Source organism: Anopheles moucheti, chromosome 2 (assembly GCF_943734755.1).
Source record: "Anopheles moucheti chromosome 2, idAnoMoucSN_F20_07, whole genome shotgun sequence".
NCBI lineage: Eukaryota > Metazoa > Arthropoda > Insecta > Diptera > Culicidae > Anopheles > Anopheles moucheti.
In genome coordinates, this window is record NC_069140.1 from 77,516,029 (window position 1) to 77,543,955 (window position 27,927).

A 27,927-nucleotide genomic window follows, 5' to 3' on the forward strand; every position below is an offset into this window, starting at 1 on the left:
CGGGAGAAAGTGGACGAATTGTGTTATGTGTAGGTATCCGTACCCTATACTCCCGGTGTATCGGGATTCCGAGTCAAAGTGTGGTTAGGAAAATCATCTCGAAAATTGTTCATCGAGATTCGTTTTGCAACATAACGCAACAGATCCGTGTATACATTAAATCATAAATGAGGATTTTTTTGTTGTTGTTGCTCGCATTTATATTTTCTCTAAACCAATATGTATGATAAAAGGAGGAAGATGTTATTGTAAATGCAGCACAATAGGATATCTTTTTCTTTCACAATGTAATTTCCAAAAATGCTGAAAGTATTGAGTTTCGCCAGAACTGTGGCTTGTGGAATATAGATATATGCCACCTTGTAAGGGGAGAAGGGGAAAAACATAATAATACGCCAGTACAATTTTCTAGCAAATCATCTAATACACACGAAAGATTGGAAACGATGATCATGGGCAGAGATCACTACTGAATTAAAACAATTGTGTACCTTTTTGCATTTTTAACCGAATGACAATACTTACTAATTAGTTTTCGGTCACACCAAACGAACGACACGCCATTTACGTGTTATGTATGTGTGCACACATACATGGTTGGGGAAACAAAACGGGAAGCGCAGCGAATGCGCATTTGGTTTACAGGATTGTCTTGAAATTTTCTGTTGATTGCAGATGCAACGGATGAGCTACGGATGAGAGACGTTTCCGCCGTCAGTTTTAAGTGCAATTGGAATTAAATCTTATTTTAGCAAGTGAAATCTTACACGGTCGGCTTATTGGAATTGGAACGCGAGCAGTATACATATATATATATAGGGAAAACAAAACACACATATTTATACTAAACCGCAAGCGATCGTCGAATTCCCTGCTTTTGTTTCCTGTTTTATATTGAGACTATTTCTCGGTAGGAAATGATGTATCACCTAATAAGCGCTATAGGAAAAATATTAAATGTACCATAACAAAGATTTCATCTTGAACAGTAATGTGTCCGCGGGCGGCAGCAGCACAACATTATTGCGCCTGTTTTTATTGCGAAATGCGTAACTGTGGACACAGAACGTGTTGTTTCGATACGGAATGGTAAACTTTAAACCAAAATCAATGTCACGAGGTTAAACGGTGTGATGCACAATCTCGCCACCACCACTAGCGTGTGCGTGTGTTCTGTTCTCCAAAAGGGGGGTAAGGGTTCTTCCAGGGAGAGGGACAGATTCGTTGCGTTTCTATTGTCGGCTCCTTTCTGTTCCAACGTGTCGTGTACATGAATAATTGTGAATGAAATTACAAAAAAAAATCAAAATCAAACCGTTACGATGTGCAGTGCAGGAAACTAATAAACTAAATAACACAATTAAACCACCATAAACGGCAAACAAACCACTCCAAACATATGTGTATTTTGCACCGGTTCGGTGTACCGAAACCATCGGATAGACACACACATACACACCACCCTTAAAATTGTACCACCATTGCTGGAGAAGGACGTTACCGTTTAACTAACCCGAGGGCCATAATGTGAAACAGTCCGTTAATTAGAAAAGGAATGTATCTTCGCGTGAATGATACTCTGCTGGGACAGACTGCAACCGTCTGGTACTGAGGAATGGATATAAAAAGCGAACGATTATGATAAAGTGATAGAAAAAAATTGGGAGAGAAAAAGGCAGTGGAGGGAAGCTAAATGTGTATAACAATCGAAACAATTGCAACGTTAAATAAAGTAACTAACACTAATAACACTATTAATCGCATACCAATTGAATCTTGCAGCGAAGCAGAATAAACAATGTCTGTTGCAGAAGAGGATAATATTCCCTTTACTAAGGCGTAATAGACACACTGGAGATTAAATTCACAACTGGAACGATAAAACCGGTACATCGCATTTATGTGCACCTTGTTTCAAATCCATCTCCCCCACAATTAATGTAATTTTCGGAAAAAAGCACACACAATTAGGTGATATATTTTAACGCATAATTAGTTTTATATGTCCAAGTGGAGTGGAAAGTGGAGAATTTTAAACAATGATAATAGTGGTCAACACACACTGCACAAAAACACACACTTAGAACACATGCTGACAGGAAGAAGGGGGCGCGCGATTGTAAACGAGGAATGGATAGTAGTAACGTGGAACAAATTAACCAATGTTGAGAGTAAGAAGACAAAAACCAGAGTAAAACAACATAACCTCCTGCTGCACGAATGGTCAAACTAAAAGAAACAAAGCAAAACAAAGCAAATAAAGCAAACAACAATACACAATTGTAGTGGGGCCGAAAAACCGGGGCGAAGAAGATAAACAAGTTTACAAAAATATAATTTGGTGTAAAAAAAAAATGATTGTGATTTTTTTTTCTTTTTATAATTATGCATTTTACTAGTGTTATTGTCTGATTAATCTTTTTTTTTTGTTTTTGGTATGCCGTTGTGGAATCCTTTCAAAGGAGCCCGATATTTCGTTTCTCCAAGATCGCCTACTTGGGTATTATTTTCACAGTGATGGTATAGACCAAAGTGGGTAAAGAGACTAGGTGGGCTCATCCCTAACGATTTGACAACCGCGCTATGAAAAAAAAGTAGAAATGGTTTGACAGTTCGCGGTACGGTCACTTGAGAGTGTGTGTGTGTGTGTGTGTTATCGTTCTGAATGATATTGCGTGCAGAGAGTATATTTTCAGTGTTGTTCAAATTCAAGAATTGTACCAAATCCAAGCTCTCAATACGGCTGATTAGGACCTATGCCAATCAGTTGTCGGTCTTAAATTACTTCGAAGTTTGCTGCCCGTTGATCACACACGGCTCAGGAAGCTGGACACCTTTATTGAACTGATAAATAAACTCGCAAAGAGTAGGGAAGGAGCAGAATACTGAATACAGAAACAGAAATAATCGATTCAAATTTGCAGGAAGAGCTTCAGGCAACACAATCAAAACAAAAACAACTGTGCACGGATACCGTAACGCGAAACGTCAAATGGGTATTTAAAAATGGCCTGCTGAAAAGAGCTATGAGCCCACCTAGTCTCTTTACCCACTTTGGTATAGACGAATAGAAACGACAGTAGGCGCTGTGCTCTGTCATCTTGGTTAGGACGTCAGGCGTCTAGTTTACGGTCACCACTGTAGCTATTTGAGCTACTGAGACTCAGCTACTATGATAACGTACTGCTTGTAGTGGTACTCCAGAGAAGCACAAGGATCGATACAGTGTACTGTTGAGAGCTTGGATCCCTTGGTGATCCCAATCCGCTCCGAAGTAACTGTTTGGGATCATCCAGCATTATTTATATTGGGGTTTTTGTGTGTTGATAGTGAGGGCGGCGTCCGAATGCTACCATTGTAATTGTTTTTAAAGGAGGGTTTATGTCCTTAATATGACTTAATATGAGGGTTACGAGGGTCCAAATATGTTTTTAAATTTTTTTGTTTATTAACTTTTTATAAATTAGGTTTCACGATAACCCTGGCGTTTTTATTCATGTGTAATTTCTTATCTATGAATCACAATAACTAAAACATATAGCATATGTGTGAAATTTGAACATTCAACTTTTGAGTATGAATCTTTTATTTTGAACATTCGATCAGGGAACTCGGTATCGGGAAGATTTACACGATCCGATCCCAAATTTGGGATCATTTCTCATCACTATCATCTATACTCCGCCAGTTGTTGCGGCTGGAAAGCATCAGTGTGGACATTCTGGGCACTACAGCGGCTCACTGATTAATTTTATGTCCGCGTGGTGAAGTCCACGCGGACATCTCGAGTCTCAGTTGGCGAGTTCACATTGTGGAGACGCGACCCACTCCTGTGCTGCCATTGCTAGAACGTCACCGCTCTTTCAGCTGCTCTAACGTCTTCGAGGATCAAGATGTGCAGCGGCATTTGTCTAATGATTTTTTTAAGAATAGTCATTCGTATCCTTTCGACCTTTTGCAACGAAGAGGTCTTACAAATTGCGAGCCGACTCTCAACATATTCGTGCATTCTTAAAGAACCATAAATCCACGAAGATTCATTCAGATTCATGAATCTGTAACAGATTCACTGTACAATACATTCTCACATTCTTGGTGGAGGTTGATGACAATGCCCAATGTGTTGCACCGACACACCTGTTGTAGTAGAACGCTTCATGAGTGACCTTCCTATCATAACATACACATCGGTTATCAGATAAGAAGGTATGGGGAAGTTTTGATAAGGGAATTCCGACGCCATTTAGTACTGCTCTAACTGTTCTCGTGTGAAGATGGGCCGGTGGCTGGGCCTCATGCAACAACCATTTAAAGTGAAAGAGTATTAACTTCGGATTTCCCTTGGGATGTGAGTGTCATCTCAGTATCTTGCTAGTTGGCGCAAGTTTCTGAAGTGCGATAAACGATAGACTGCAAATTTAATACAAGTGACGTGACGGTCTGGTGAAATATTTTGCGGCATGGTTCCGTTGGGACTGGTTTAACCAAAACCGTGTTCCAGACGACAGGTGGTTAGTCACCGAAACCGCACCTAAACAAGATACAGATAAAAAAGCAAGCGTTTAGATTAAGGGAGATAAGACACATATTGGTGTGTTGAAACTCGTGAATGAACCAACCCTCCAACGCACTCGGAATGAAGCGTCCGTTTGATGTTTCCAGTGTACGGCTTTTATTGGCCACCGTAGTGTTAGTGGGTATGTGAGGTGAAAAGCTTTTGTCTGTAAGACCATTGAGACATGCGTGCTAATGTTGTGTGTCGTTGTAGGGTTTGTGACAGTCGCAGATGGAAACTATAACATACCTGACGAACTGATCCACTGCTATCGAGGGAATGGAACGCTACCGGGACCACCGCACACGCTGCCATTTCTGTTGGAGCTGATACGGAAGATCGAACGCCATAATCCTACCACGCTCGATATACGTATGCTTAGCGCTGAGCTTATTCACCGGTAAGAACGTGTTACTAGTATCACTAGTGCTACCCGAAGATTCCTTGTCCATAATTGTAGTAGCTAGAGAATTTGCCACAATGGTGCTCCTGATCTTCTAATCCATTATCCTTGTCTTTCCAACCGATGCATTAACGTCATCACTCCATCTCAGCTAGGGCCCTAAATAGGTCCCCTTCCTCTGTGGACAAGGATGTGGACTATTCGAATAAAAATTCTACGATCTGAGTTCTTCAGTAGCTTTTCAGTGATATGACTAGCGTACCGAACTCCGGCTAGTCTAATTAAGTCTAATTCTTTAATAGTGGGAATTCGCCATTTGGTAGTTCTTTGCTTGTTTAATATTTTATTGAAAATGTCGATATACCGGTAGGACCCTTAGACACCGAATTGACGAACATTATAAATATAGACGCGATAGCACTATGTGAAGAGAGTACATTGAGATCATCGGGACGTACACCGGACAGTAACACGGCTACAGAAATCAGCAACTGAGATCCCTAACTTAAAAGCGGCACGGGTGTCGTTAAAGGTTCAGCAGGTTTTCGAAAGCGCTCGGAAGATCCAAATGATGTTCTCGTCTTCTTGTTGAACTGCATTGACCGAGCACGGAATAGCCTAGATGGCACGTACAAATTGATTTTCATGAGGAGGGTTTGGAGGGTTGGAGAATCAATGATGCCATTTAGCAGTCCATCAATGAAAGCCAGTCTGGCGCGAAGAAGACACACTGCTTCTAATATCACTACTTCTGGCTATCACGTTGTCAAGGTGGCCCTTGAAAGAGAGCCTCGTGTCCAGAAGTATGCCGAGATCCTTAACACATTTTTTGTCGCTACAAGGTCTGATCGTCGATCACACAATCGAATTTTGCAGGACTTCGTGAGCGTGAGACTCCGTCCTTCCACAGATATCAAATCATGAAACCAAAGGAGTGAAAACCATGGAAGGCCAGAGACAAAAGAATTTCTAATGTTTCAAAGTCTTTTAAAACCTTTAAACAACAGCAACACGGAACCAACCTTGTGTACCTTGTACCTTGTGTACTTGTGCCGCTAAAACAGAGTTAAGAAGTTTGAATCAGTCAGGAACTTCAAGGATTTTGTATAATCCCACACTCGAACGTCCGACTAAATATCACTTTTTGAAGTCGGAGATACTAAAAAGTGATAAAACAAAGGAATTTTAAGCAAATTTAAAGGTACGATCACCTATAGATCATCAGTTGTTAAGAGAACCGTTGGAACTACTACTTCCAATATCTTGATTGGTGACTCGCTAATCGGCTGCTCGAGGAATTTAGCTTCTGCTTGAACCTCCGAAGGTATACGGAATCTCTGTATGGCAGGTGGCTTATAGAAGATCTCTTGTCTATAAAAAGAATTCTTGCCAGCGCAAAGTTGAAGAATATAAGACCGAATCAATACCCTTGACTCCCATGGACTCTGGACAAACCAAAATGTGACAAACCACCTGACATGTGATGTTAGATATTGCGATGCTCAAGAGTCCGGATAACTTGACCGGAATTCCAAAAGAGCTGATATAATTTTACCCCTTCAATCTTAAAGTCATTGAAGAAACGGAAAGTGCGTAGCTTATTTGCCACATCATGAAGATCTGTTCAGTAGTTAGTGCACCCTTTCGAAAACTCCTCTCAAATAGTGTCCAACTAACATTTCTACGAGTGGTTCTTGTATTGCAAACTGTTGCTTTAGATTAATCTCCAAAACTTTACATTTCAGACTACGCGTGGATGGCATTGAGAAGGTGCCGGGTGTGTCCGAAACGCAATGGGTCACTCCGCACAGTGCGCGTGGCATAATGGTGCCCAAGTACGCGCTCCAACGGCAGCTGGTATCGAACGTACCGGGACGAATCGATTTTGAAGCCTTTCTAACGCCGTTCGAAATCTGTAACCTGCATCGGATGCTGAGCAGCTCGGTTGAACCGTACCAGCGTGAAAACGAGCGGCTCACCTGCCCCATTACGCTGATGAGTAGCGATGGAAATGCGCAAGCACCTTGGATCACACAGAACAAGTGAGTGAGTTCGAGTGGCAAATATTGCTGGGCGGCCCTTCTAATACAAGTTTTTTGCATTATCTTTTTTCCCGCAGAGCGCAGAAAAGTAACTCCAACCAGACGACGTTTTCACGCCCCTTATCACGCTGTCCACTGGAGCGGGGAACCTGCCATACAGCGGACTACGGTACGTTTTCGCCAGGTGTGGTAATCATGTCGATTGCCGCCGGTCTTCAGCCACAGAGCGTGTTGCTCAGCGAGTTTGTGACGGCGTACAGGAAGAAAAATCCGTACGAAAACCTCGAAACCATGGACAGGGCGGACACACGCAAGCAGCTGGATAAATTGTTTGCATCGCTCGAATCGATCGACAACATGTATGCAGCTGGGTTGGCGGGCGATTTGGCAGAGGTTTGCCTGTACCAAGGGCCATCACTCATGAGGGACGTTGTGATCGGGCTGGCTGGCAGTTGGAACGACACTTACTTTCCACGCGCGCGCTATCTGAGCGAAAACCACGCGGGACGGTGGGAAATGACGGACAGTGAAATATTGGCCGGTATCGATGGGTTTTTCCTGGCGCAACAAACTCCCCAGCTGTATAAGCGTTTGCGCCGTCTGAGACTTTCGCAGGTGCTGGAGATGTTTTACAGTGATCGTGGAATTCCTGTCACCGCAATCGAAACCATCTCCCATCGGAGGCGCGTTGGGTACGGGCAGGGTAGACCGCCCAAGACCGGATCACTACAATCCACCGGGAAGGACCACGAATCGATGGAAAGAGCTCAGTTCAGTGCGAAAGCAGTAGGAGCCACACGGTTCCACGCGGTTTTTGAAGGTGAAGAGTTGGAGGAAACTCCAACGGAAAAGCAAGCGGTGGATGTGACGCGTGCCTGCCAACGGAAGGACATTCTTCGTTCGATCGAACCGGAAAGGCTGAAGCAGGAAACGTACAAATTTGTGGAACTGTTGCAATATACCACCGGCAGCGTGATCGTCGATGAGCGGCTTATGCAGAACATCTGTAACGCAACGGTCGATAAGTTTGTGGAGCAAGCCAACCTGCTACTGGACACGGTTGCCGACTGTCCGACGACGTCCGGTGCGGGAAAGCTTACCGTAAAACCCAACGTTGACCTTACGGTTGTGCTGGACGGGTCTCGTGACGAGTATCACAATCTGCAGCTAATATCGTGAGGATACTACCGGCATTGTGTCCACGATCTGGATTGACTAAAGTTGTTTTTCATTTTAGCTATTTGGTGGATTTAATTGACGTCTCCAGTTACGGATCATCTCTCTCCGTCGTACACGGTACTACGGGGCAATATATGGTGAATAAGACGAACAGTATATCTACGGCATTCGAGGAACTGCTTCGCTTTCAAGGATCATGTATGAAAATAGCCAATTTTATGCATTTTAGATGAGTTCTTGGTAACATGATGCATTACAATTTCAGTTCCCCGGCAGCTCTCGCTCTCTAGAAGTTTTGCCTCGATCGTTACAACGCTTTCCGCACAGATGGATGCAGAACGATCGAACTTTACTGTCGGGTCCAATGCACCGGTCGTGCTGGTGTTTGCTCAGTCGCACCGTATCGCCAATGCGGACTTTGAAAGTGCTCGCCGTATGTTGCGCGGATCGTTCGAACAGTTTCCCGATCTTTACTTCGGCTTTGTCACGAACGATGCTGCAACATTCCGGCAGTTGACGAATTTTGTAAGTGTTTGCTAGGCATGAAATATTGCATAGAGTAATTGTTTTACTTTTAATCACTTCCAGAACGATACAACGCACAGCCGATCTTTAGAGGAGCATTATCACATTATTGAAACTTCACAAACATCGATCGCAAGTTTTGCCGGCGAACTGGCACCAATGTTACGAGCTATACCACAACGATTGATGGCGCCCAACTGCCACACCGCCAGCAATCGGGACTTTTGGCGTGCGGCAGTCGTGCGCGAAGAGTACGAGCAGTATCTTTCGCCGGGTGTTGAGTTGCGGTATCGCTTGGGCCAGCTGTTTCTGCGCAACAGTGAGAACGTGCGCGTACAGTTTATGAACACGGATTACGGTGAGTTTACCGTGTGTGAAGGTCGCAACCATCGTGCTGTGCCGGACAATTGCCAAACGACGGGTCCCGGTGCGGAAAGCCTGTGGTTCAATCACACCCGTCCGTGCGATGGCATTATGGATCAGGCGTGCCGATCGCTTTACTATACCGTGCGGTTGGAAAATTCCAATGTGCTGTGCAACGAAAACGATTGTCGCTATCCGGATCAGGTACGGTTCGTTATACGGCACGAAGGTATTCGCTGTATGGGAGATAATAGTGCTGCGAGAAAGGCACATCATTTTCATTCCCTTTGGATGGTTATTTGCATTGGAACGATCGTTAGGTTATTTTCGTAGGAGTTATTAGTTAAAGTTTAGTTAACTATTTCATTCCGACTGTGTTCAAGCTGATAGTAAATGTGCTAATAAGTGTTATTAAAAGGAAGAGATTGAACATAATAGTTCACTGGAAATAAATCGAAGCTGTTAAGAAAACCGCATGATTAGTAGGACATTATTATTTAATTTCTTAATATATAATTTTCATTCCACTTCAATTACCTATTTAATCGTATTTTAATTAATTTAATATTTATTGTTGATTATTTTAAAAATTACACCATTTTAACGGCTGTTTTAAAACCCAAGAATGCCCATGCGGCACAGCTTTATGTTTCATTGCCCATGCAGCAGTTTGTTTACGTTGCCACAGGTTTGACAGCTGGCAACCGATGACGAATATAAAAAAAAAATCGCTGTATTGTCAACGTCACTCGGTTCACCGCAGAACACGGTTTCTTTGATTGAATTACACATTTATTAGTTTGTGTGTTAAGAAAATCACTAATAATTTCCGCTTTTACCACGATGGCGACCCTTAAAGATCGTCAGATTAGTAAGTAACGTGTGTACGATTGTAGATTGTACGCCCGACTAACGCGACCCGCTCTCTGTATTGTGCTGTTTCAGATGCTATCAAGCAAATGCTAAACCTCAATCAGCCCATAACGAAAGCCATATCCGCCGAACCCGTATGGAAGCTGTTGATATACGATCGTGCTGGGCAGGATATTATTTCCCCGTTGATATCGATCCGTGAGCTGCGTGAAATGGGTATTACGCTGCATATGTAAATATTGAACCACATAAACCTCCCCCCGGTTGGAGAGATTGGTTGAACGATGTTTTACCTTTTACAGTCAGTTACATTCCGATCGTGATTCCATTCCGGACGTGCCGGCTATATACTGTTGTGCCCCAACGGAAGAAAATCTGGGCCGTATAGCGCAAGACTTTCAGAACGGGCTGTACGATGTGTATCACCTGAACTTTATTGCACCCATCTCCCGGCAGAAGTTGGAAGATTTGGCTGGGGCAGCCTTACAGGCGGGATGTGTCGCAAACATTCACAAGGTGTACGATCAGTACTTGAACTTCATCACGCTGGAGGATGATATGTTTGTGTTGAAGCACCAGAACAGTGATGCATTGTCGTATTACGGTGGGTATTGCTTTGGTGCTTACGATCACGCCCTGCGCAAGTTATTAAAGGGTCGCATTACTTGACACATTTTAGCCATTAACCGTGCCAATACGCAGGATGTAGAAATGGAAAACATCATGGATAGCATCGTGGACAGTTTGTTCGCCGTGTTCGTTACGCTTGGTACCGTACCCATCATAAGGTGTCCGAAAAACAGTGCCGCCGAAATGGTGGCCCGAAAGTTGGAGAAAAAGCTCCGTGAAAATCTGTGGGACGCGCGGAACAATTTGTTCCACATGGATGCAACACAAACGGGAGCATTTAGCTTTCAGAGACCGTTGTTGGTGTTGCTGGATCGCAGCATCGATATGGCGACACCGTTGCATCACACCTGGACCTACCAAGCGCTTGCCCACGATGTGCTGGAGCTCGCACTGAATCGTGTCGTGGTGGAAGAGGATCCATCAGCAGACCAGCAACAGTACGGTGCGACCGGTGCGAAGCCAAAAATGAAAGCATGCGATTTAGACTCACGCGATCGGTTCTGGTGTACGCACAAAGGGAGTCCATTCCCGACGGTGGCCGAAGCGATACAGGAAGAGCTGGAACAGTATCGCTCCTCGGAGGAAGAGATCAAAAAGCTTAAAACAACGATGGGCATCGACGGGGAATCGGATGTCGCCTTTTCCATGGTGAACGATAATACGGCCAAACTGACCAGTGCCGTCAACTCACTGCCACAGCTGCTAGAAAAGAAGCGGCTGATCGATATGCACACCAAAATTGCCACTTCCATTCTGAACTACATCAAATCGCGCCGGTTAGATTCGTTTTTCGAGCTGGAAGAAAAAATCATGTCCAAGCAAGCGCTCGATCGTGCGTTGATTGAATTGCTGAAGGACCCGGAATTTGGCCTACCTGAGGATAAGATGCGACTGTTTATCATCTACTACATCTGCAGCAACGTAACTGATGCGGAATTTAAGCGCCTAGAGGAGACGTTAAGGGAGTGCGAATGTGATTTGTCCCCATTGCCGTACATACAACGATGGAAGTGAGTGTCTGCAGTGGTAACCCATGGTAACACAGTGATTGATGTATGTTTTGCGTCTTTGGTTTTAGGAGCATCATGAAGAGCACACTAACGAACTCGAACCAATACGAAGGAAGTGGCACAAAAACGGTTTCCATGTTTTCGAAGCTCGTATCCCAGGGATCGTCCTTCGTGATGGAAGGTGTAAAGAATTTAGTAGTTAAAAGACACGTACGTAACTAACGGATTACCGCAGTATATGACCGATAGTCTAACATGTGGTGCAAATCGTTTCAGAATCTTCCGGTCACCAAAATCACGGAACAGCTGATGGAGTGTCGGTCTGGTGGCTCCGAGGTGGACGACTATTTGTACCTCGATCCTAAGCTGCTCAAGGGTAGCGATGTGGTGCCCAAAAATCGATCCCCATTCCAGGACGCCATCGTATTCGTGGTCGGTGGTGGTAACTACATCGAGTACCAGAATTTGGTCGATTTCATCAAATCCAAGCAAAGCACCAACAGCATCCGGCGCATCATTTACGGTGCCTCAACGCTAACGAATGCGAAACAGTTCCTGAAGCAACTCTCACTGCTGGGTCAGGAGATTGCCGGTGCATAGAGCACATCCCGCCAGCATCCGGTACGCCGCGGTGTGATTGAACGTTGCTTCGGTGTTTCGCAACGGCGGAACGTTATATGTGAGCTTAGCTAGATGCGGAAAAAGGTGGTAAGGAAGTAAAGTTAGCCGTACGTACCACCGGTGCAAATGGACTAGGAATATTATTGGATTAGGTTTCGCTTACCTTTACTGCGTTTATCCAAGGAATAAAGCGTTATTATTGATTCGTTAGCATTTTATTAAAAACATGATCATTATTAGCATTGCATCTGTTTTGAAGCGTGTACCATTGGATTATGTTACATTCTGGAGAACTTCCGCCTAGTATTTATTCAATAATAAAAGGAAACATTACTCAGACAGTAATTCTTTCAAACTAGTGTTTTTAATAATCTTGATTTTGTACAAATATTCGCATTTCTCGGAGAAAAAAGAACTTAAATATTATTACAGATTTCATTTAATTTACAATTTACAACCAGCTTGAACGTAATTCGAATTTTCCACAACGAGCAGTACGTTGGTCGAATAAAACTGCGCGTACATGTATGCAAATCAATTGTATTTTATATTCAGTTAGTTAAACTTATACACTTTTTGTATACACGTTACGCATCCTGCATGTATTCTATTTACAATTGTGTAGTTTTAATAATTCTAATGTGTAGTAGCTATCAAGTGATCATAACGGATCTGGCGGGCGGGCAATATTTAAGTGTTTCAGGTGCTATGCAATTGTCTCATATATTTCAAACAATTTCATAAAACACTTCGCAAATTTTATCTAATATGATGGTAAACGTGTAGCATTAATGAACATAGAACGAGTATATTTTTTCGATTTTTCACAGATCCATCATATAATTATACATACCACTGTTTACTGAAGTTGCCTATATTTAGGCGCATTTACTGAATATGGTGTTAATTCAAATAAAATATTGCGATAAAACTATCCGTCCCACAAACAATTAAACGGTTGGATAGAGGATCAATTGGGCGATGACAAAGTATCTGCTAATCGTGCTAGGACACGCCTAGGGAGCAGACGGCTGACGGTGACGGTCTCTTATGATCCAGAAGGCTTCATCATTATCCTTCTTCATAGGAAGACTTCATACTATCCAAAAGACTAACTCGCCTCAAAGCTCCATTGGTTTCGTTACTTTTTTTAAATGATGATCTTCTTAAATCAAACTAGAGATATCAAGTAATGTCCTCTGGGCATGTTGGAAAAGAACGAAGTTATCATAATAGAATGGCTGGGCCCCGTGAGGAAAACACCAAACCTATATTCTATCAAGAAGGTAGGTATCAGGCCTGATTAGCTAGAATGCTGAAAGACGTGTTCTTTTCAGCAGTGTCTCTCAATTCTTTGATGGATTTAACGTTCGTTACATTACCTGAATGATGGTACTGAATGCTTGTGCAAAACAATAAAACCCTCTAATAATTTCATGAAAAGTGAAACCAGAAAAGCCGCAATTACTAGCGAGAGTAGAAATATAGTTATATGGCACTGTTTGTTGCGCAGAAACAATGCACGTAAGTGTGTGGCAGTTATTGGCAGTGGCGTGAAGACATTTCCCTCTCAATGGACCGTTGGGCTTTATGGTCGTCTCAATGATGGGTGCTACTTTCACGTAACTTTTCAATAGTTTGGATTAATTGTTGCTTATTCTGACTTATACGATGTTGCCGACCTTCGGAAAATTTTATTGTTTAAATAAAAAACAAATTAACGAGAAAAAAAATTAAATTTGCGAAATACCTTAATTACAATAAAAATTGCGAAATTTAGGACAGACGATTTAAATAAAGAATTGTGAATAGCCCTGAAAATGGCGATAACACATTATTGGCTCATGTTTCTCAATTACACCGACAGTAACGTTTCAGGGCGAAGGCCACGCACTTGAAATCGATTTGCAAACGATCCTCTTCCTAGGCCACTGTACGCAGCCAGTGGTCATCAAGCGATGTAAAATTAAAGCACACCAGCTTCTGTTCATTATTACAAATAAATGAGTAAAATAGAGCATAAATAGATTGCCGTATCTCGCTATGATGTATTTTGGTAAATATTGTAGTTATAAAACAATAAAATTATTACATGAATTATGCGCAGGTTGATCCTCACTGCACCATAGTAACGGGTGAGTAACACTTTAGCCTTGACATTTACACCAAGGGCTACATGGATGGTAAAGTTCCTGTCTTGCACAGTACAATTTACCATGTAAACACAGTACCCCAGACGTAATCCATTTCAATACTTATGTAAACTATATTTTACAAATTAAATAAAATTGTATTTAATGTAAATAAATTCACCATTTGAAGACGACGCTATAAGTGCAGAAACGATGAAAAAATCTAATAAAATTGTTTATTATTTAAAAAGAGATTAAATGAAATGGACATCCTAGATCTTTATTATTACCTTTAATTATTATTTTAATATTTATTTATTAAATATAACGCAAGACGGCGTTCTCTCGCGATGTGTATTCACCGAATAACGCTCACCTAAAAGGTATAGCTTCGCCATGATCGCGATCGTAAATGCGGCACCTTCGACCGAGCGGCACACAACACACCGATTCAATTCGATCGTAGCCGCCGATCCAGCAAGTCGGTTTGAGTGTGTGTCGTGCGCTCGCCTGAAAGTTCCGTCCACCGTGTGCATTGTTCTTGTGTTTTGCGCGGTACAACGCGGGTGCAACTTACATCCCGAAAGCGTGTGCGTGGGTGCATCCATTGTAACGGTGAGCTTCAATCGCGAAAGTTCAAGTGCTCGAGCGCGCGCGCGCTCGTGTGTGTAAGTGTGTATGCGCTAGTGTCAATTATCGTACTATATAATCCAGCGCCGGGTTGAAAGGTTAGTGTTTGAGATTTGCATAAAGCGGTATAATGATTGCATGCCGTGAAACCGTTTGCTGGATGCTGTAGCAATACGTTGGTCGATTAGAGAGTACGTTAGACAGGGTGCAATACAAAGAACGAGCAACACGAACACACAAACACACTATCGCCGAAAACCGTAAACGAATACACGGGAAAAGTTAAAGGAGAAAGCTCGATGTAACCTGGTGGAATGTAGGAAAGGCCGAAAATGGGTCAAGCGGGTTTTTTTTTGGCTTTGGTGTAGAATACCGTTGTCTCGGATGTCCACGGAACTCGTCTTCCAACCAGCAAGCTAATCAAAATGTACATTAAAAAGCTCGCCATATAGCGGTTATGCTAGATGCTGTATGCGTTACCCGATATCTCACGATCGAGGGTGACTTGGTTGCATGCGTATCTTCGCATTGCTGAGGGTTTACCCTCTCTACCCTCCGGATGTGTTTGGTAAAGCGCAAATCAATGTATTATGAAAGCCTGTGGTAGCCATTGTCCGGTTTGGAATTTGGCCCCAAAAACACGTGCCCTGTGCAATAGCTTGCGGCACGCAAAGCGCGACCAGTTACGACATTGCGTGCCTGCAAAGCAAAATCAAAGAAAACTGTCAAACCTTATCCAAGCAATCATTTGCAATCTGTCTGGGCAGTCGCCAAGGTAAGGCTGCTAACGTGTCCCGCGGGTTGCTTTGCTTGGTGGCGTTGTGGCGTTGTGGCACGAAGAAGGTTCATTATATTGGTGGAAAAGCCTCTACAGAAGCGTGGATGAATGATGAGCCTTGCGAACGCGTGTATAACGAGCAGGTTGTTTGGGTTTCTTCCACGCGTTATCTATTTTGATTTCGGAATAAGAAATGCCAAAATTGGTTTTCTGTTGTCTTATGCACGTTGCTGTATAATGAGCGAATCTTCGCGTATCGGGAATCATTTCCACCCTCGTCCCGTGTGCAAAATTAACGATTTATTTATAGTATCATCTGACACTGTTGCGAAAAACGTCACAACACGTTTTGAGGTGCGTCCAAGCTCATGCTTTATTTATCCATTCACACGTGTGTGGTATTTTTCCTTACCACCAGACGGTTGCTTCCGTTGTGCATTATAAGCTTTATAAATCTTGAACAATTAAATTGCCGTCCGAGTGTTTACCAATTGGCGGTGGCACGTGAATAGCTAGGAAATGGCGGCTTCCGTATGAACACCATTCCATTACTTATGAATCCGTCTCTCTCTCATTTTATATTTTGACGCATTCATGTCAGCTCGGAAAGATATTGTGTTTTAGTGAGGCACTCAACAGGAGCCACAAAAAAAAAATTAATAATAACTTTTAAATAATCATTAGCTCAGATCAACTTGAACTGGTGGGTCGTAAGTGGCATTTAATTGATGTATGCTTGTCGCTACCATTCGGCGCAAAAGACAAACGGCAAATTGGACGAATAATGATAAAAAAATCTAAAATCTACGCAAATACCTCTTTTAACGAGCAAACTCTCGCATTTGGGTTACTGGAACTATTTTTTTTATTTAAAGCTTATTGTCAAAGATGGATCATTTCAGAAACTTAAGCCTAAAATGGAGAGTTCAGAAACTGTGAAGATCAATACCATGATAGAATCAATCGGTCATTATTATCACCCATGGATGAGAAATCTTACTCTTTTGAAAAATTGAAATCAGAGTCAGTGAGTTAGAATAAAGATTTAACTCACTCACAATGATTAAAAGTGTAAAAACTACAGTTAACTCACTCATGATTTAAATCGTGATAAGTTATAAGTCATAAGTTGAGGATCGCCTTGAAGAAATAAATTTAGTATTGGGTTAACATGATTCAGATTCATGAGTCTGAATGAATCTTTGACCTCAAATTGAATCGGAATCTCTATTGCAAAGATTCATGAACTCTCCTCGCTCTTCAATTACCAAAAACAAGAACGACTATCATTCCGTATTAGGCCACCGAGGGGCATGAATCATCACTGCGCTGGGGATTTATGAATCTTTTGTGAGTCAATTTCTGTTTCGTATCATTCCTCGTTAAAGAGTCATTTGAATCATTCTTCTCAAATGATTCATTAAGCACAGCACACATTGAGTCCTCAGTTAACCCTCTTATAAGTTAAATCATCAGTTGTTGATCGAGAAAGATCATCATTCCTTACCATTAGTACTGTTCTAAAATCATCAATGGAACACTTGGAAGATCCATTTCTCGTAGAACTCGAAAATTTACTGATGGTATGAAATAAGTGCTTTGTTGTTTCAAGACATTAGAACCATTTCTCTAATGCCCAGAGTCATTCTACAGGAATTGAAAGGATGGGATGTGTCCTCTGTATATGTTGGTGACGAGGATTATGAGTGTTTCGTAAGACGACTAAAGGACTGAGATGAATTAAACTCTTTATAACAGCAGGTTGGTTCAAAGTTACTGCCGATTGCTAATAAGCAGCTTTGTGCTTCGAAATACCTGGTCTGGAGCTCGAAAGGTGAAATAGCATAAAATTATGACGGATTTTGTTTTTCTCAACAAAATTCCAGTTAGTGTTCTTCATCAACAAACTGGAATTTAGTTGAAGTTATTCCTGAGAGAGGGGATAAAACTGGTTTTATTTATTTAATTTCTATTATGACGGCAGTACCGTATTTCCAACATCGCTTGTGTTGAGCGAAAATAACAGTTGACACAAGGCATTTCCTCCTTGCGATTTGCCTTATCCCGAAAAACTGGTTTGCTGGTTTGCAAAAAAATTGCTCACTCTGCTGGTGTTTACTGTACCCTTATTGATTATAGCACCTTGGGAAAGTTGTTTTGCTCGGATCAACCTACAGATTTTCGGGCCTATTTCCATTGTAAAATAGGTCTAAATTAAAACAAATCGCCCAAAATTTCTTCAAGAAACTTCGAAAACAACTATCACCTAAACTAAACGCACGCGTTGGACTCATAGGGTTTGGAGGTTTTTGCTTTTTATGTGGCCACATAATAAAAAAATCCCTCAAAACGAAATCACACGTGATAGATTTCACTTTTGTTTTGATTTATAAAAAAAAAACACACACACACAGAGAAAACTTTTCGATCAACTGTGCAGTGACGGTCGGTCGGTTCCGTAACGCCGATCTTCGCCTACCGAAACGAAATTCAGTGATCAGCGCGGGAGGTCATCTTTCCGAAACGATTCCATAAAACCTTTACCGGCAGTTCGCTGGAGCAACGGTTGCATAAGCTATGTTTTGGACCTTTCTAGTTAAGGCCCATCCCCAACTCGGTTGAAGCGTAAGGGCAATAAGGGATAGGGCCCGAATTTAAAAGTCATAAGCATAATACTACCATCATAAGAATGCTAATTCAAATGCAAAACATATGACATCGATTCGAAAGCGAGAAAAGATACTGCAGCGTATTGCATCACTACGCTTGGGTGGGGTTTGCTTTAAAATAATTATACAACTTAAATTTATCTTCGTTTAGTGCATAGGTTTGTTTTTTTCATTGTTGTTATGTGTGGGGTTATTTCGTTGGCGTACTTCGTATTATTTACGGCTACTTTACATGCTGCGTGCTTTATTTCAATCCAATGATCAAATTTTCTTTGTCATAATGGCTGAACAACCCATTTTTTATGGACTGATCTAATATTTACGTGAGCACGCTCAGTCGCAGGTCTGTGTGAGAGGCTTGATCCATCCCAAACCAAATATTTATCAAAATGATGAATTTTGGTGCCTTAATTTATCAATGATTTATTGTTTTGAAAGTTTATTTTTAAAATTTTATTATAATGTTTTGGTCTCTCTCGCTTTGGTCCAGAATGTTGCCAATGGCTACTCATGCATAAACTCTAACATTTTTTCAGCATTTTCGTGACCTTGGCGTTCAACTGTCTTTTCGTGCTGGATTTGAATTTATTTGATTTGATCTTCCGTTCATCAAAGAAAAATCTCATCGCCCTCTTTGAGTGTCATTTGGAGACTTGGTGAACTTTGTAAAATCGTTGTCTTTAATCAGTAGGAATTAGAGATGAGAATAATCACTCTTTTCAATGATTTGAGTCAAAGAGTCAAATGAGTCAAAGAGTGGGTTTAAAGATTTGAAACCTTTACTCACTCTTTTGAGATTCATTAAAAAGTATTACACTGCATCAATGTTTTTATCACTCTTTTGCGTTTATACTCACTCTCACTCTCTGTGTCGACTAGAAACTCACTCAGGAGTGAGTAAAACTGTTTTATCACTCTTTAGATTATAATCACTCTATATTTATAACTTAAGTTTTATAACTTAACTGTTTAACTGTTTTATCACTAGTTTTGGATTGAAATAATTCTGTAGGTGTGATAAATTATTCTTTATTCATTTTTAATATACTTACAGCATTATTTGAATCCACAAGGAGTGATAAAACACTTTCACTCACTCCTATTCACTGATTTGAATCCAAAACGAATTATAAAACACTGTCACTCTCTTTTACATTCTTCCTGTTTTACTTAATGTGTACAATCCAACAAGAGAAAGAACACATTACAATCTCAAACGAGTGATAATACACCTTTATTCACTCTCATAGAGTGATTATAATCTAAAGAGTGATAAGTGAGTGAATGAGTATCTAGTCGGCACAGAGAGTGAGAGTGAGTATAAACGCAAAAGAGTGGTTAAAGGAATCATAAAAACTTTGCGTGCTGATTTATACTCATTCACTCTCTCGAAGGTTTCAACTCACTCACTCACTCTTACTCAGCGCGCCCATCTCTAGTAGGAATGCATTTTCCATAAAATCGGATGCAATCTACCAATCTAGAGGGCAGAATGATGAGATCACTTTGCATTCGATCTCCATCCGACCTGCTGTCTGTTGTCAGACTTCCACTGATAACTGATTTTAAATAATATTTCTATGGAAGATGGGCGAACATAGGGCAGAATTAATTAAAAAGATCAAAAAGATCAAAGGTAAAAACCTTAGAAAACACCTCCTAATTACATGAGCAAATGCCGAAAAATGTGCTATGAGAGTTTGCAACCTATTTGAGATTGCAACGATTCATTATGCTTAACAATGTGTTTCATAGTCTAGACTCAATTCCCGGAATCCTTGAATCGGCAGAAACAATCAACCATTCAGAACGAGCAACGATTGCGCAAAGAAGCACCACAAAGCGATCATACCAAATCAACGCGGATGATACGCAAATAAGCGTACAATTGTACGAAACATATTACCCCGCTGGGGGGGCCATCATAACACTTCATGACGATAAGAAATTATTTATGCTGCGGCATTGTGCGTTGGACCAAACAACAACCAAAAAATAAAGTCGTACTTTGTGGTTATTTTTTCGCTTCTAATGCTACTTATCTTGGCCAACATATCCGGGTTCGTCAGCCCACCATTCGGACAATTCTTTCGGGTTCGAGACGAACAAATAAGCTTTGGAAGTTTGTTTCTGTTTGGTTTGTTTTTTTTTGTGGTTCATCAGTTTGGCTTTCGTTCATAATTCTTACGCCACATTAAGGTAATTAGCATTGAGCGTTCTGTTCTCGTATTCGGTGCGGTTAAGTGTGGTTCAATTGGACAGAAAAGCGTTTGCCTTTTTTATTTTTTATTCTTTTTTTTTTGCTTGCCTTTAACGAACCATTTTGACGGAGTCGAGTGGAGTTTTAGGGCACTCTGTAGGTTGGTTCCACAAACAATCGTCATCCGCGCCACTCGAGACATCGAGGAAGCTCGTGACCAGTGGTGGATGACAACAAACCTGACATCGTTCGTGTCTTTGTAGCCAAGTGGCCAAGGGAGTGTTTAGCACTTTGAGACGGCAAGGAGTGTCTCCTACGTTATTCCCGTGTGAATTGAGGGAAGTAAGGAAGAAGATTTGCATAAAAACAACAAAACCCCACCACAATTAGCAAATATTGATTCAATACGATTGCGAGGCAGCATTTACTGGTGTTTTTGCTAGCTCATACGTTCATTCCGAAAACGGGAGATGTAAATTGAATTTATTAAAAGTTTGCAAAAAAAAAAGGCAAGTAGATTCCATGCGCGATGCGCGACACTGCGGTGCATGATGGATAGCAACCGTTGGAGACGTCTTCCCTTTGCTTCCCGATGCCGTAATGGATACTGGCTATTTGACGGTGAAGGTTATGCTATTACGAGGAGGCAGGTGAAAGATCGTAGGAATGCTACTGCCCCGCGAACGCGTAGGTTCAGCAATGTTCCCTGTGCGGTGACGTACGATCGACGCAGAAACGATCGTGCTTTTTTCTTCTCTGCCTGTTAAGATCGATAGTGAAAATAAAGATTACGCATGAAATATTTGGGAAGGCCTTAATGAGCGGTCTATGCCACCGTGGATGGCCTCGAGCTGTAGGGGGTGTTGCAAGCGACGAACCTGTTCTGATACGTCGAGTTTATATTTTGCTGCGTCATTACACAATCATACGGTACCATCTGCTGCATTGTTATCGAAGAAGTTAAATGTGGCTGAAGCTTTAGACGGATAATTTTACCTTTCAAAAATGATTTCTAATTAATCTTGGAAGTTGAATACTCCTGACAGGTATTTTAACTAATAAACTCTCAAATGAATGGAAGTACTCTTCGTTTTCCTTTCTGACACCACAATCTCGCTGGAGGACGTGTCTGTCATTTTGGGATTTTGGGTTTCTTTTATTTTATTTGTGTACCTGTTACTTGTGCAGTCGGTCAGTATTGCGTGCTGGGGATTACAGTCGAAAGGGAATTCGAAACCGGTTCAGTTACGTAATAGACCGGTACTACTATAACGAAACCAGTGAGCTTTCAAAGCTTGTAGATGTTAAAATTTTATTTCTATTTTATGTACATCGAATATATTTGTCAATTATACCTCAAATCAACTACTGCTAATGCTCCACACACGGTTACACGGTTTCAATTATTTGTATAGTCATAAATGTGTCACTCATTACATCCCAAGTGCATGAATTCTTAATCCAAATGGCGTGAAACTTTGCTATCCATCTAAAAATGTCCTAAAATCATTATTCATATTTATTAAACATCTTCAGAAGTTAAGATATTTAAAGAAAAAACATCAAGTCTTCCATATTAAATTGTAACTTTTTTGATATTTCATTCGAGTTTTGAGCAAAAACATATTCTTCAGGATGTCCATTGGCATTTTATCGTAAATTATAATAACTTGGAATTAATTTCGACATTTTTCGACTTATTTGTGGGTTTCCATCTTACCTGTACTTTCTGCAAAGTGTTATTAGGCACAGAAGGCAATCTTAAATTACCATCAGGTATCGTTTAAAACCAGCTGGACACTTTAGTTTGATAGCCGAAGTTATCCAACTGTAGAAAATGTATTTTGGTGTCAGAAATTGAGTACGCTGTGATGTAATGAGCTAAATCAGTACAGGCAGTCCCCGAGATACGCTACTATAGTGGACACAAAAATTATATTCCGAGTCGAATTTCGTTTATACTTCAAAGTTACAGAATCCACTTTCTTCTTTGCACTTAATTTATTCAGCGTATGAAGAGATTTTTAGAAAGATTACATTACAATAAGTTATAAACAAATGTTTTATATGACAAAGCAAGGTATTTTCGATCAATTAGTCACCTTTTTGCTAAGATTAGTGCTGTAAACTAACTCAGCTGTCAAATTTACAAAACCGCGTGTCTCCAAACTCGCCTATAAGATCTGCGTATCTCGGGGATTGCCTGCACTTTGATAATCTTCTCCTTTATTTATTTAATTTCATGTACAGTTTTCTGTTACAATTATTCAACATACTTACAATACTTACGTTACTTAATGTTTATATGCAATTTTATTTGTTACATCAAAGTATTACACAACCGATCGATTAATTAGCGTCGTACGGTAAAAGTTTTCCTTTGGCATACTAATTATAGTAGCTTGAAAATAATCAATCTGGAAGTTAATTAGAAATAAAACACAATGGAAACACACACATGCACTGGCCGGTAATGAATAACAAAACGTAGCTAACTTCCTGCCATTCGTTATGCATGAGTATTTGTGTAATTTGTAATTTGTACAGAAGAAAAACCCCGCCAAAATATCCGTGCACTACTAAATAAAGCTAGGTAGCAGTATATCCAACACCTCCGAACTAATCTATTTCTTTTCTTTTCCGGTGTAATTTCATCTCTTTTTTTTCTAGACCACTTACCCCCAACAAACACTGTAGAAAATTAAAAAAAAAACAAAAAACAGCAAAACAATGTCGCCTCTCGGGTTCAACGATCCGCTGACGGCGATAGCATCCGTAGTTACGGGGGTTGCGATCGTACTGTCACTAATCAAATACTACCTCTACCTCACCTGCGGCCACTTTACCTCCACTGTAAGCATACTACGAAAGCGTGAAAGCGTGGTGGTGGTGACCGTGAAAAAGCCCCCCCTTCTCCGTTGGGGGAAGCTGGTTGACGTTCAATTGAACGTAACGGCAGGGTCGTTGTTTTGCTACTTTTATTCTAAACTTTCCGTTCGTTATCCCATTTTGTGCAGCGAAAGATGGAAGGCAAGACGGTGATCATTACCGGTGCAAACTCGGGCATTGGCAAGGAAACTGCCCGTGATTTGGCTAAACGAGGTGCCCGCATCATTATGGCCTGCCGGAACATGGAAACGGCGAAGCAGGCGCAAGGTAGGATTGGACCATTTTATGCTAGTGTAGCGATACTAACGTAATAAAATGGCTACAGCTATTCGAGGCTATTTCTATGGTGTAGTGCGACAGGGGGAGATCTTCAAACTAGTATTTGGTGGCAAAATTTGGTTATGGAGGAATTGAATCATTTAGTATATTTTAACTCGTTTAGTATGCAATATCATTATACATTAAGTTTGCTATAAAATTATGGTAACATCTTCAACATCTTTCGAAAATCACCTAATCTTAGTTGGTTTAAGATCGTCGGTACTAAGGTAATATTTAGTACAGAAGCGAAACTCTTCTTAGTACACCTTGCCTTCGAACCGCGAATTCGATCCACCTGTATATACCCGCTCAGTCACAGTCGTCGCTGCCGTCGTAGCAGAAGTTCCAGCCTAGCCGATAAGCTTTTTGTACAAACATTTTCCCACTTCTACTGCACGTGCATGTCCGGCATGCTTGTATAAAGGCGCAAACACTTGCCGCTTGTGTATCTACCACAACCTTCGCGGAGGCGCGTATCCAAAACCCCAAGATCCACCACAGACCCTAGCGATGAAACCGATGATTTTTTCCTCCACAGATGAGATAGTGAAGGAAACGGGCAACCAGAACGTAACCGTGCTGAAGCTCGATCTCAGCTCGCAAAGTTCGGTGCGCGAGTTTGCGGCCGAAGTGGTGCGAACCGAGCGTAAGCTGGACGTACTGATCCACAATGCCGGGTTTGCGGAGACGTTCCGGAAGTCAAAGTCCGTCGATGGTATCGAGTTCACGATGGCCACCAACCATTACGGGCCGTTCCTGTTGACACACCTGTTGATCGATCTGCTGAAGCGTACCGGGCCGAGCCGTATCGTGGTGGTCGCGTCCGAGCTGTACCGTTTCGCATCGGTCAACCTGGACAATCTGAACCCGGTGGGTAGCCTGCCCGCGTACCTGTACTACGTGTCGAAGTGTGCCAACATTATGTTTACGCGCGAGCTGGCCCGCCGGCTCGAGGGTACGTCCGTGACGGCCAACTGTCTGCATCCGGGCATGATCGATTCCGGCATCTGGCGCAACGTACCGTTCCCGCTAACGCTGCCGATGCGCGTGATCAAGAGCTTCTTCAAGACGAATGCCGAGGGTGCGCAAACGTCACTGTATCTCGCCTGCTCGGAGGAGGTGCAGGGTGTCACCGGGAAGTACTTCATGGACTGCAAGGAGGCGAACCTGAGCGCGGGCATTTGCGACATGGAGAGGGCCCGCAAGCTGTGGGACGAGTCGGCGAAGATCGTCAAGCTGACTGAGAGTGATCCCAAAATCTAAGCCCCAGCCGTGGTTGGAATCGACGCCGTCCAGACATTCTCCGTCCGTGCATGTTGTTCGTCCATTAAGTGTGTTTTTCTTTTACTCTAGCATTTAACGTCACATGATCCTCGGTGTTTGATGAATAAATTTATTGATCCGTCGTCTACGCGGGCGCGACACAAGTCACTGACCGGCCGGGTTTTTGTACGGTGTGCGAACGATATGTTTGCCCCGTTCGTTTGCGGTTTCTGCTCGTTTTTGGCTGGCTGGCCATTTTTGCATTACTTGCTTCATTTGCTCGTGTGATCGTTTTATGGTTTTTTTTTCATTTTACGCTTTGCTGAGGTTTTGTTTTTACGCTCACCTACTTTTACAGCGACATGCAAGAAAGCATTCATTTATTAAAACTCATCAAGAATGGGGTATTTGTTTTTGCTACTTTTTTATTGTTTTTTAGTAGTTATTTGCTGTCAATTCCATTATTCATTGGTTAAGTAAGATGAATCGGCAGAATACTTGTTAGGTTAGTGGGTTAGTATGAAAATTTCCAGAACATTCATTTCTCAATTATCACTTTCTTCAAATGGATTTTTTCATGACCAATTCATCGCATTCTCATTGTTTGGCAAACTTTCTTTAGGCAGGATTTTTGAAATTTGTTTCTCGATGTTACTCTAATTTTCCTCTTTTAATGTAGCAAATTGATGCAACTTAAGTAGAAACTCTTTCACTTTCACTTACGTGCAACGTAAAATTGATTTCAACAATGTTTTTGATACACACTGTACAAAACATGGTGAAAAATTTCATGAAAAGTTTCACTTTGAATTTTGAGCAGTTGTCCTATCAATTAATAAATCGGAGTTCGCATTTTTAGTATTTCATCGACCATTTATGAAATGTTTTGTTGTAATAAAAGAGTATATTTTCAGTGTTATAGGTTTTGAAACCTCATTACTTCTTAAAAATGCATTTTATTAACATAACGTTCGGTGAAATATTTCACACATGAAAAGCTTTTCGGAAAGCTTCCTACATGAAGTACCATTTACACGAAACATTTTGTACATTGAACCTTTTTTTACGGATTTAAAAATCATATCGAGTTTTTCAAGTAAAAGTACTTTTAAAAAACTTGAATACCTACTTAGCATACGATTAAAACATTTCCACACTAATCCAAAGCTTATTTACAAAATTTAAACGCTTATTTTGGCTGCTAATTAACAATTTCGGCTTCTGTTTGGAATGTTCAGTTTAATACCGTGGCAAACGTTTCCAATGCAAACCTCTGCCAGATCGAGTGTGCTGAGTAGTGAATGCGTATTACTGTGATGCGATTTACTAAAACTAACGCCCCATTTGCAGAGGAAATAATGGCCGAAACGGGAAACACGAAGCTGCTCATCAAGCACATCGACATCAGCTCGCTACCGTCGGTGCGCGCATTTGCGAAGGAAATTGTCGGTACGGAGCCGGTAATTGATGTGCTGATACACAATGCCGGCGTTGCCCAGGGCTTCAACAACAAGGTGACACCGGACGGGCTGGAGTTTACGATGGCGACCAACTACTACGGACCGTTCTTGCTCACCCATCTGCTGATAGATTTGCTGAAGAAGTCCGACCAGGGTCGCATCGTGATCGTGTCGTCGAAGCTCTACCGGTTCGCGTCACTCAACCCGGCCAACATTAACAGCATCAACCCGGTCAATTACTTCTCGCTGTTTCCCATCCATCTGTACAATCTGTCCAAGTTTGCGGAAATTATGTTCACGCAGGAGTTGGCCCGCCGTCTGCAGGGTACGAAGGTGACGGCGAACTGTCTGCACCCGGGCGTTATCGATACCGGCATCTGGCGCAACGTACCGTTCCCGCTCAGCATCCTGTTCAAGCCGGTGCAGATGTGCTTCCGGACGCCGGAGGAAGGTGCGCGGACGAGCATCTATCTGACGGTGTCGCCGGACGTGGAGACGATCAGTGGCCAGTACTTCCGGGGATGCTCGGTGCATCAGCTGAATCGGCGCGTACAGCACGTCGCCCGGCAGCACGCGTTGTGGGAAGCGTCCAAGAAGCTGGTAAAGCTCACGGACGAAGATCCACAGATTTGAGGGTTGGAAGAATGCAAACATTCCATCCGGACAGCTGTAATGTACGATTTTTTTTAGCGATAAGGGTTGTAATAAATATGTTGGTGTGCATATTGTGTGCCAGTGAGTGATGGTGTTGCCAGTTGATACATAAAGCGTCGTGTTTTCTTTTCATTTACATTACCCATTACTAATCTGAAGAGACGTTTTTGTATTTCAGGTATGTATGTTGTCGCATCTCAGTGACTTACAGCAGAGCTTATACGCCTAAAGGTATGCAATATTATTTTTATTTGTCCCAATTGTTCAAAATGAGGATTTGGCATCTCGTAAATTCCGTAGACGGCAAAGGCCGTAAAAACCCTTTAGAGGGTTTCTGTTTAAATTTCGAATAAAAGTTGTTAAAAGTGTATTGTTTACAATCTACTTTTTGATCAAGGCCACTTTTTCGAATTTTGAACAAATGGCGTCACCTTAAAAACAACGCCACGACAAGGTTTTGGGCAAACACGTGGAAAATCGTCACAACGCCATTTGCTGACGAAGCCTCTTAACATGGAGCCGGCGCTAGTGTTCTTCACCGCCCAGCACAAAATAGATGTCTGGAGAAAGTAAAGCAGCAGAATCTTTCAAACTTTGCCAAGAAATACATGATTTGGCTAGAGAACTGCTCAAGTGCTCAAACAAATCATTGCTCACTCGTTATTTCGTTACTACCAGGACTGTAAACGGGGAGATCTCATGTACTGTCCTCATGTACTGTCTGCAGATG

General features: G+C 41.8%; 3 protein-coding genes across 4 annotated transcripts; all 3 read left to right on the forward strand.

Moving 5' to 3' along the window:
• Positions 1-4,609: 4,609 nt before the first annotated feature.
• On the forward strand, positions 4,610-9,483 carry LOC128297134 (uncharacterized). Its single transcript, XM_053032704.1, has 7 exons — positions 4,610-4,697; positions 4,769-4,955; positions 6,704-7,000; positions 7,078-8,175; positions 8,238-8,377; positions 8,445-8,704; positions 8,768-9,483. Exons 1-7 carry the CDS (start codon positions 4,610-4,612, stop codon positions 9,398-9,400), a joined length of 2,703 nt encoding a protein of 900 aa, XP_052888664.1. The 3' UTR covers positions 9,401-9,483.
• Positions 9,484-9,824: 341 nt separating this feature from the next.
• LOC128310785 (protein sly1 homolog) lies at positions 9,825-12,533 on the forward strand. Its single transcript, XM_053047503.1, has 6 exons — positions 9,825-9,938; positions 10,013-10,172; positions 10,243-10,544; positions 10,620-11,580; positions 11,649-11,790; positions 11,857-12,533. The coding sequence occupies exons 1-6, from the start codon at positions 9,911-9,913 to the stop codon at positions 12,178-12,180; spliced, it is 1,917 nt and encodes a 638-aa protein (XP_052903463.1). The 5' UTR covers positions 9,825-9,910; the 3' UTR covers positions 12,181-12,533.
• A 2,269-nt stretch (positions 12,534-14,802) lies between these two features.
• LOC128309479 (retinol dehydrogenase 14) lies at positions 14,803-27,257 on the forward strand. Of its 2 annotated transcripts, none has more exons than XM_053045880.1 (4): positions 14,803-15,061; positions 23,281-23,463; positions 23,628-23,766; positions 26,434-27,257. In XM_053045880.1, exons 2-4 carry the CDS (start codon positions 23,341-23,343, stop codon positions 27,174-27,176), a joined length of 1,005 nt encoding a protein of 334 aa, XP_052901840.1. In that variant the 5' UTR covers positions 14,803-15,061; positions 23,281-23,340; the 3' UTR covers positions 27,177-27,257. The 2 variants fall into 2 exon arrangements, with proteins under 2 accessions (XP_052901840.1, XP_052901841.1); XM_053045881.1 differs by lacking the exon at positions 26,434-27,257 and adding an exon at positions 24,359-25,191.
• Positions 27,258-27,927: the final 670 nt, after the last annotated feature.

Coding starts and splice junctions, on each gene's coding strand:
- LOC128309479 (XM_053045880.1), top strand. CDS start 23,341: ATGTCGCCTCTCGGGTTCAACGATCCGCTGACGGCGATAGCATCCGTA. Junction 23,464..23,627: donor GCGGCCACTTTACCTCCACT/GTAAGCATACTA, acceptor CATTTTGTGCAG/CGAAAGATGGAAGGCAAGAC. Junction 23,767..26,433: donor AACGGCGAAGCAGGCGCAAG/GTAGGATTGGAC, acceptor CCCCATTTGCAG/AGGAAATAATGGCCGAAACG.
- LOC128310785 (XM_053047503.1), top strand. CDS start 9,911: ATGGCGACCCTTAAAGATCGTCAGATTA. Junction 11,581..11,648: donor CCGTACATACAACGATGGAA/GTGAGTGTCTGC, acceptor CTTTGGTTTTAG/GAGCATCATGAAGAGCACAC. Junction 11,791..11,856: donor ATTTAGTAGTTAAAAGACAC/GTACGTAACTAA, acceptor AAATCGTTTCAG/AATCTTCCGGTCACCAAAAT.
- LOC128297134 (XM_053032704.1), top strand. CDS start 4,610: ATGAACCAACCCTCCAACGCACTCGGAATGAAGCGTCCGTTTGATGTT. Junction 8,176..8,237: donor CACAATCTGCAGCTAATATC/GTGAGGATACTA, acceptor TTTTCATTTTAG/CTATTTGGTGGATTTAATTG. Junction 8,378..8,444: donor GCTTCGCTTTCAAGGATCAT/GTATGAAAATAG, acceptor TTACAATTTCAG/TTCCCCGGCAGCTCTCGCTC.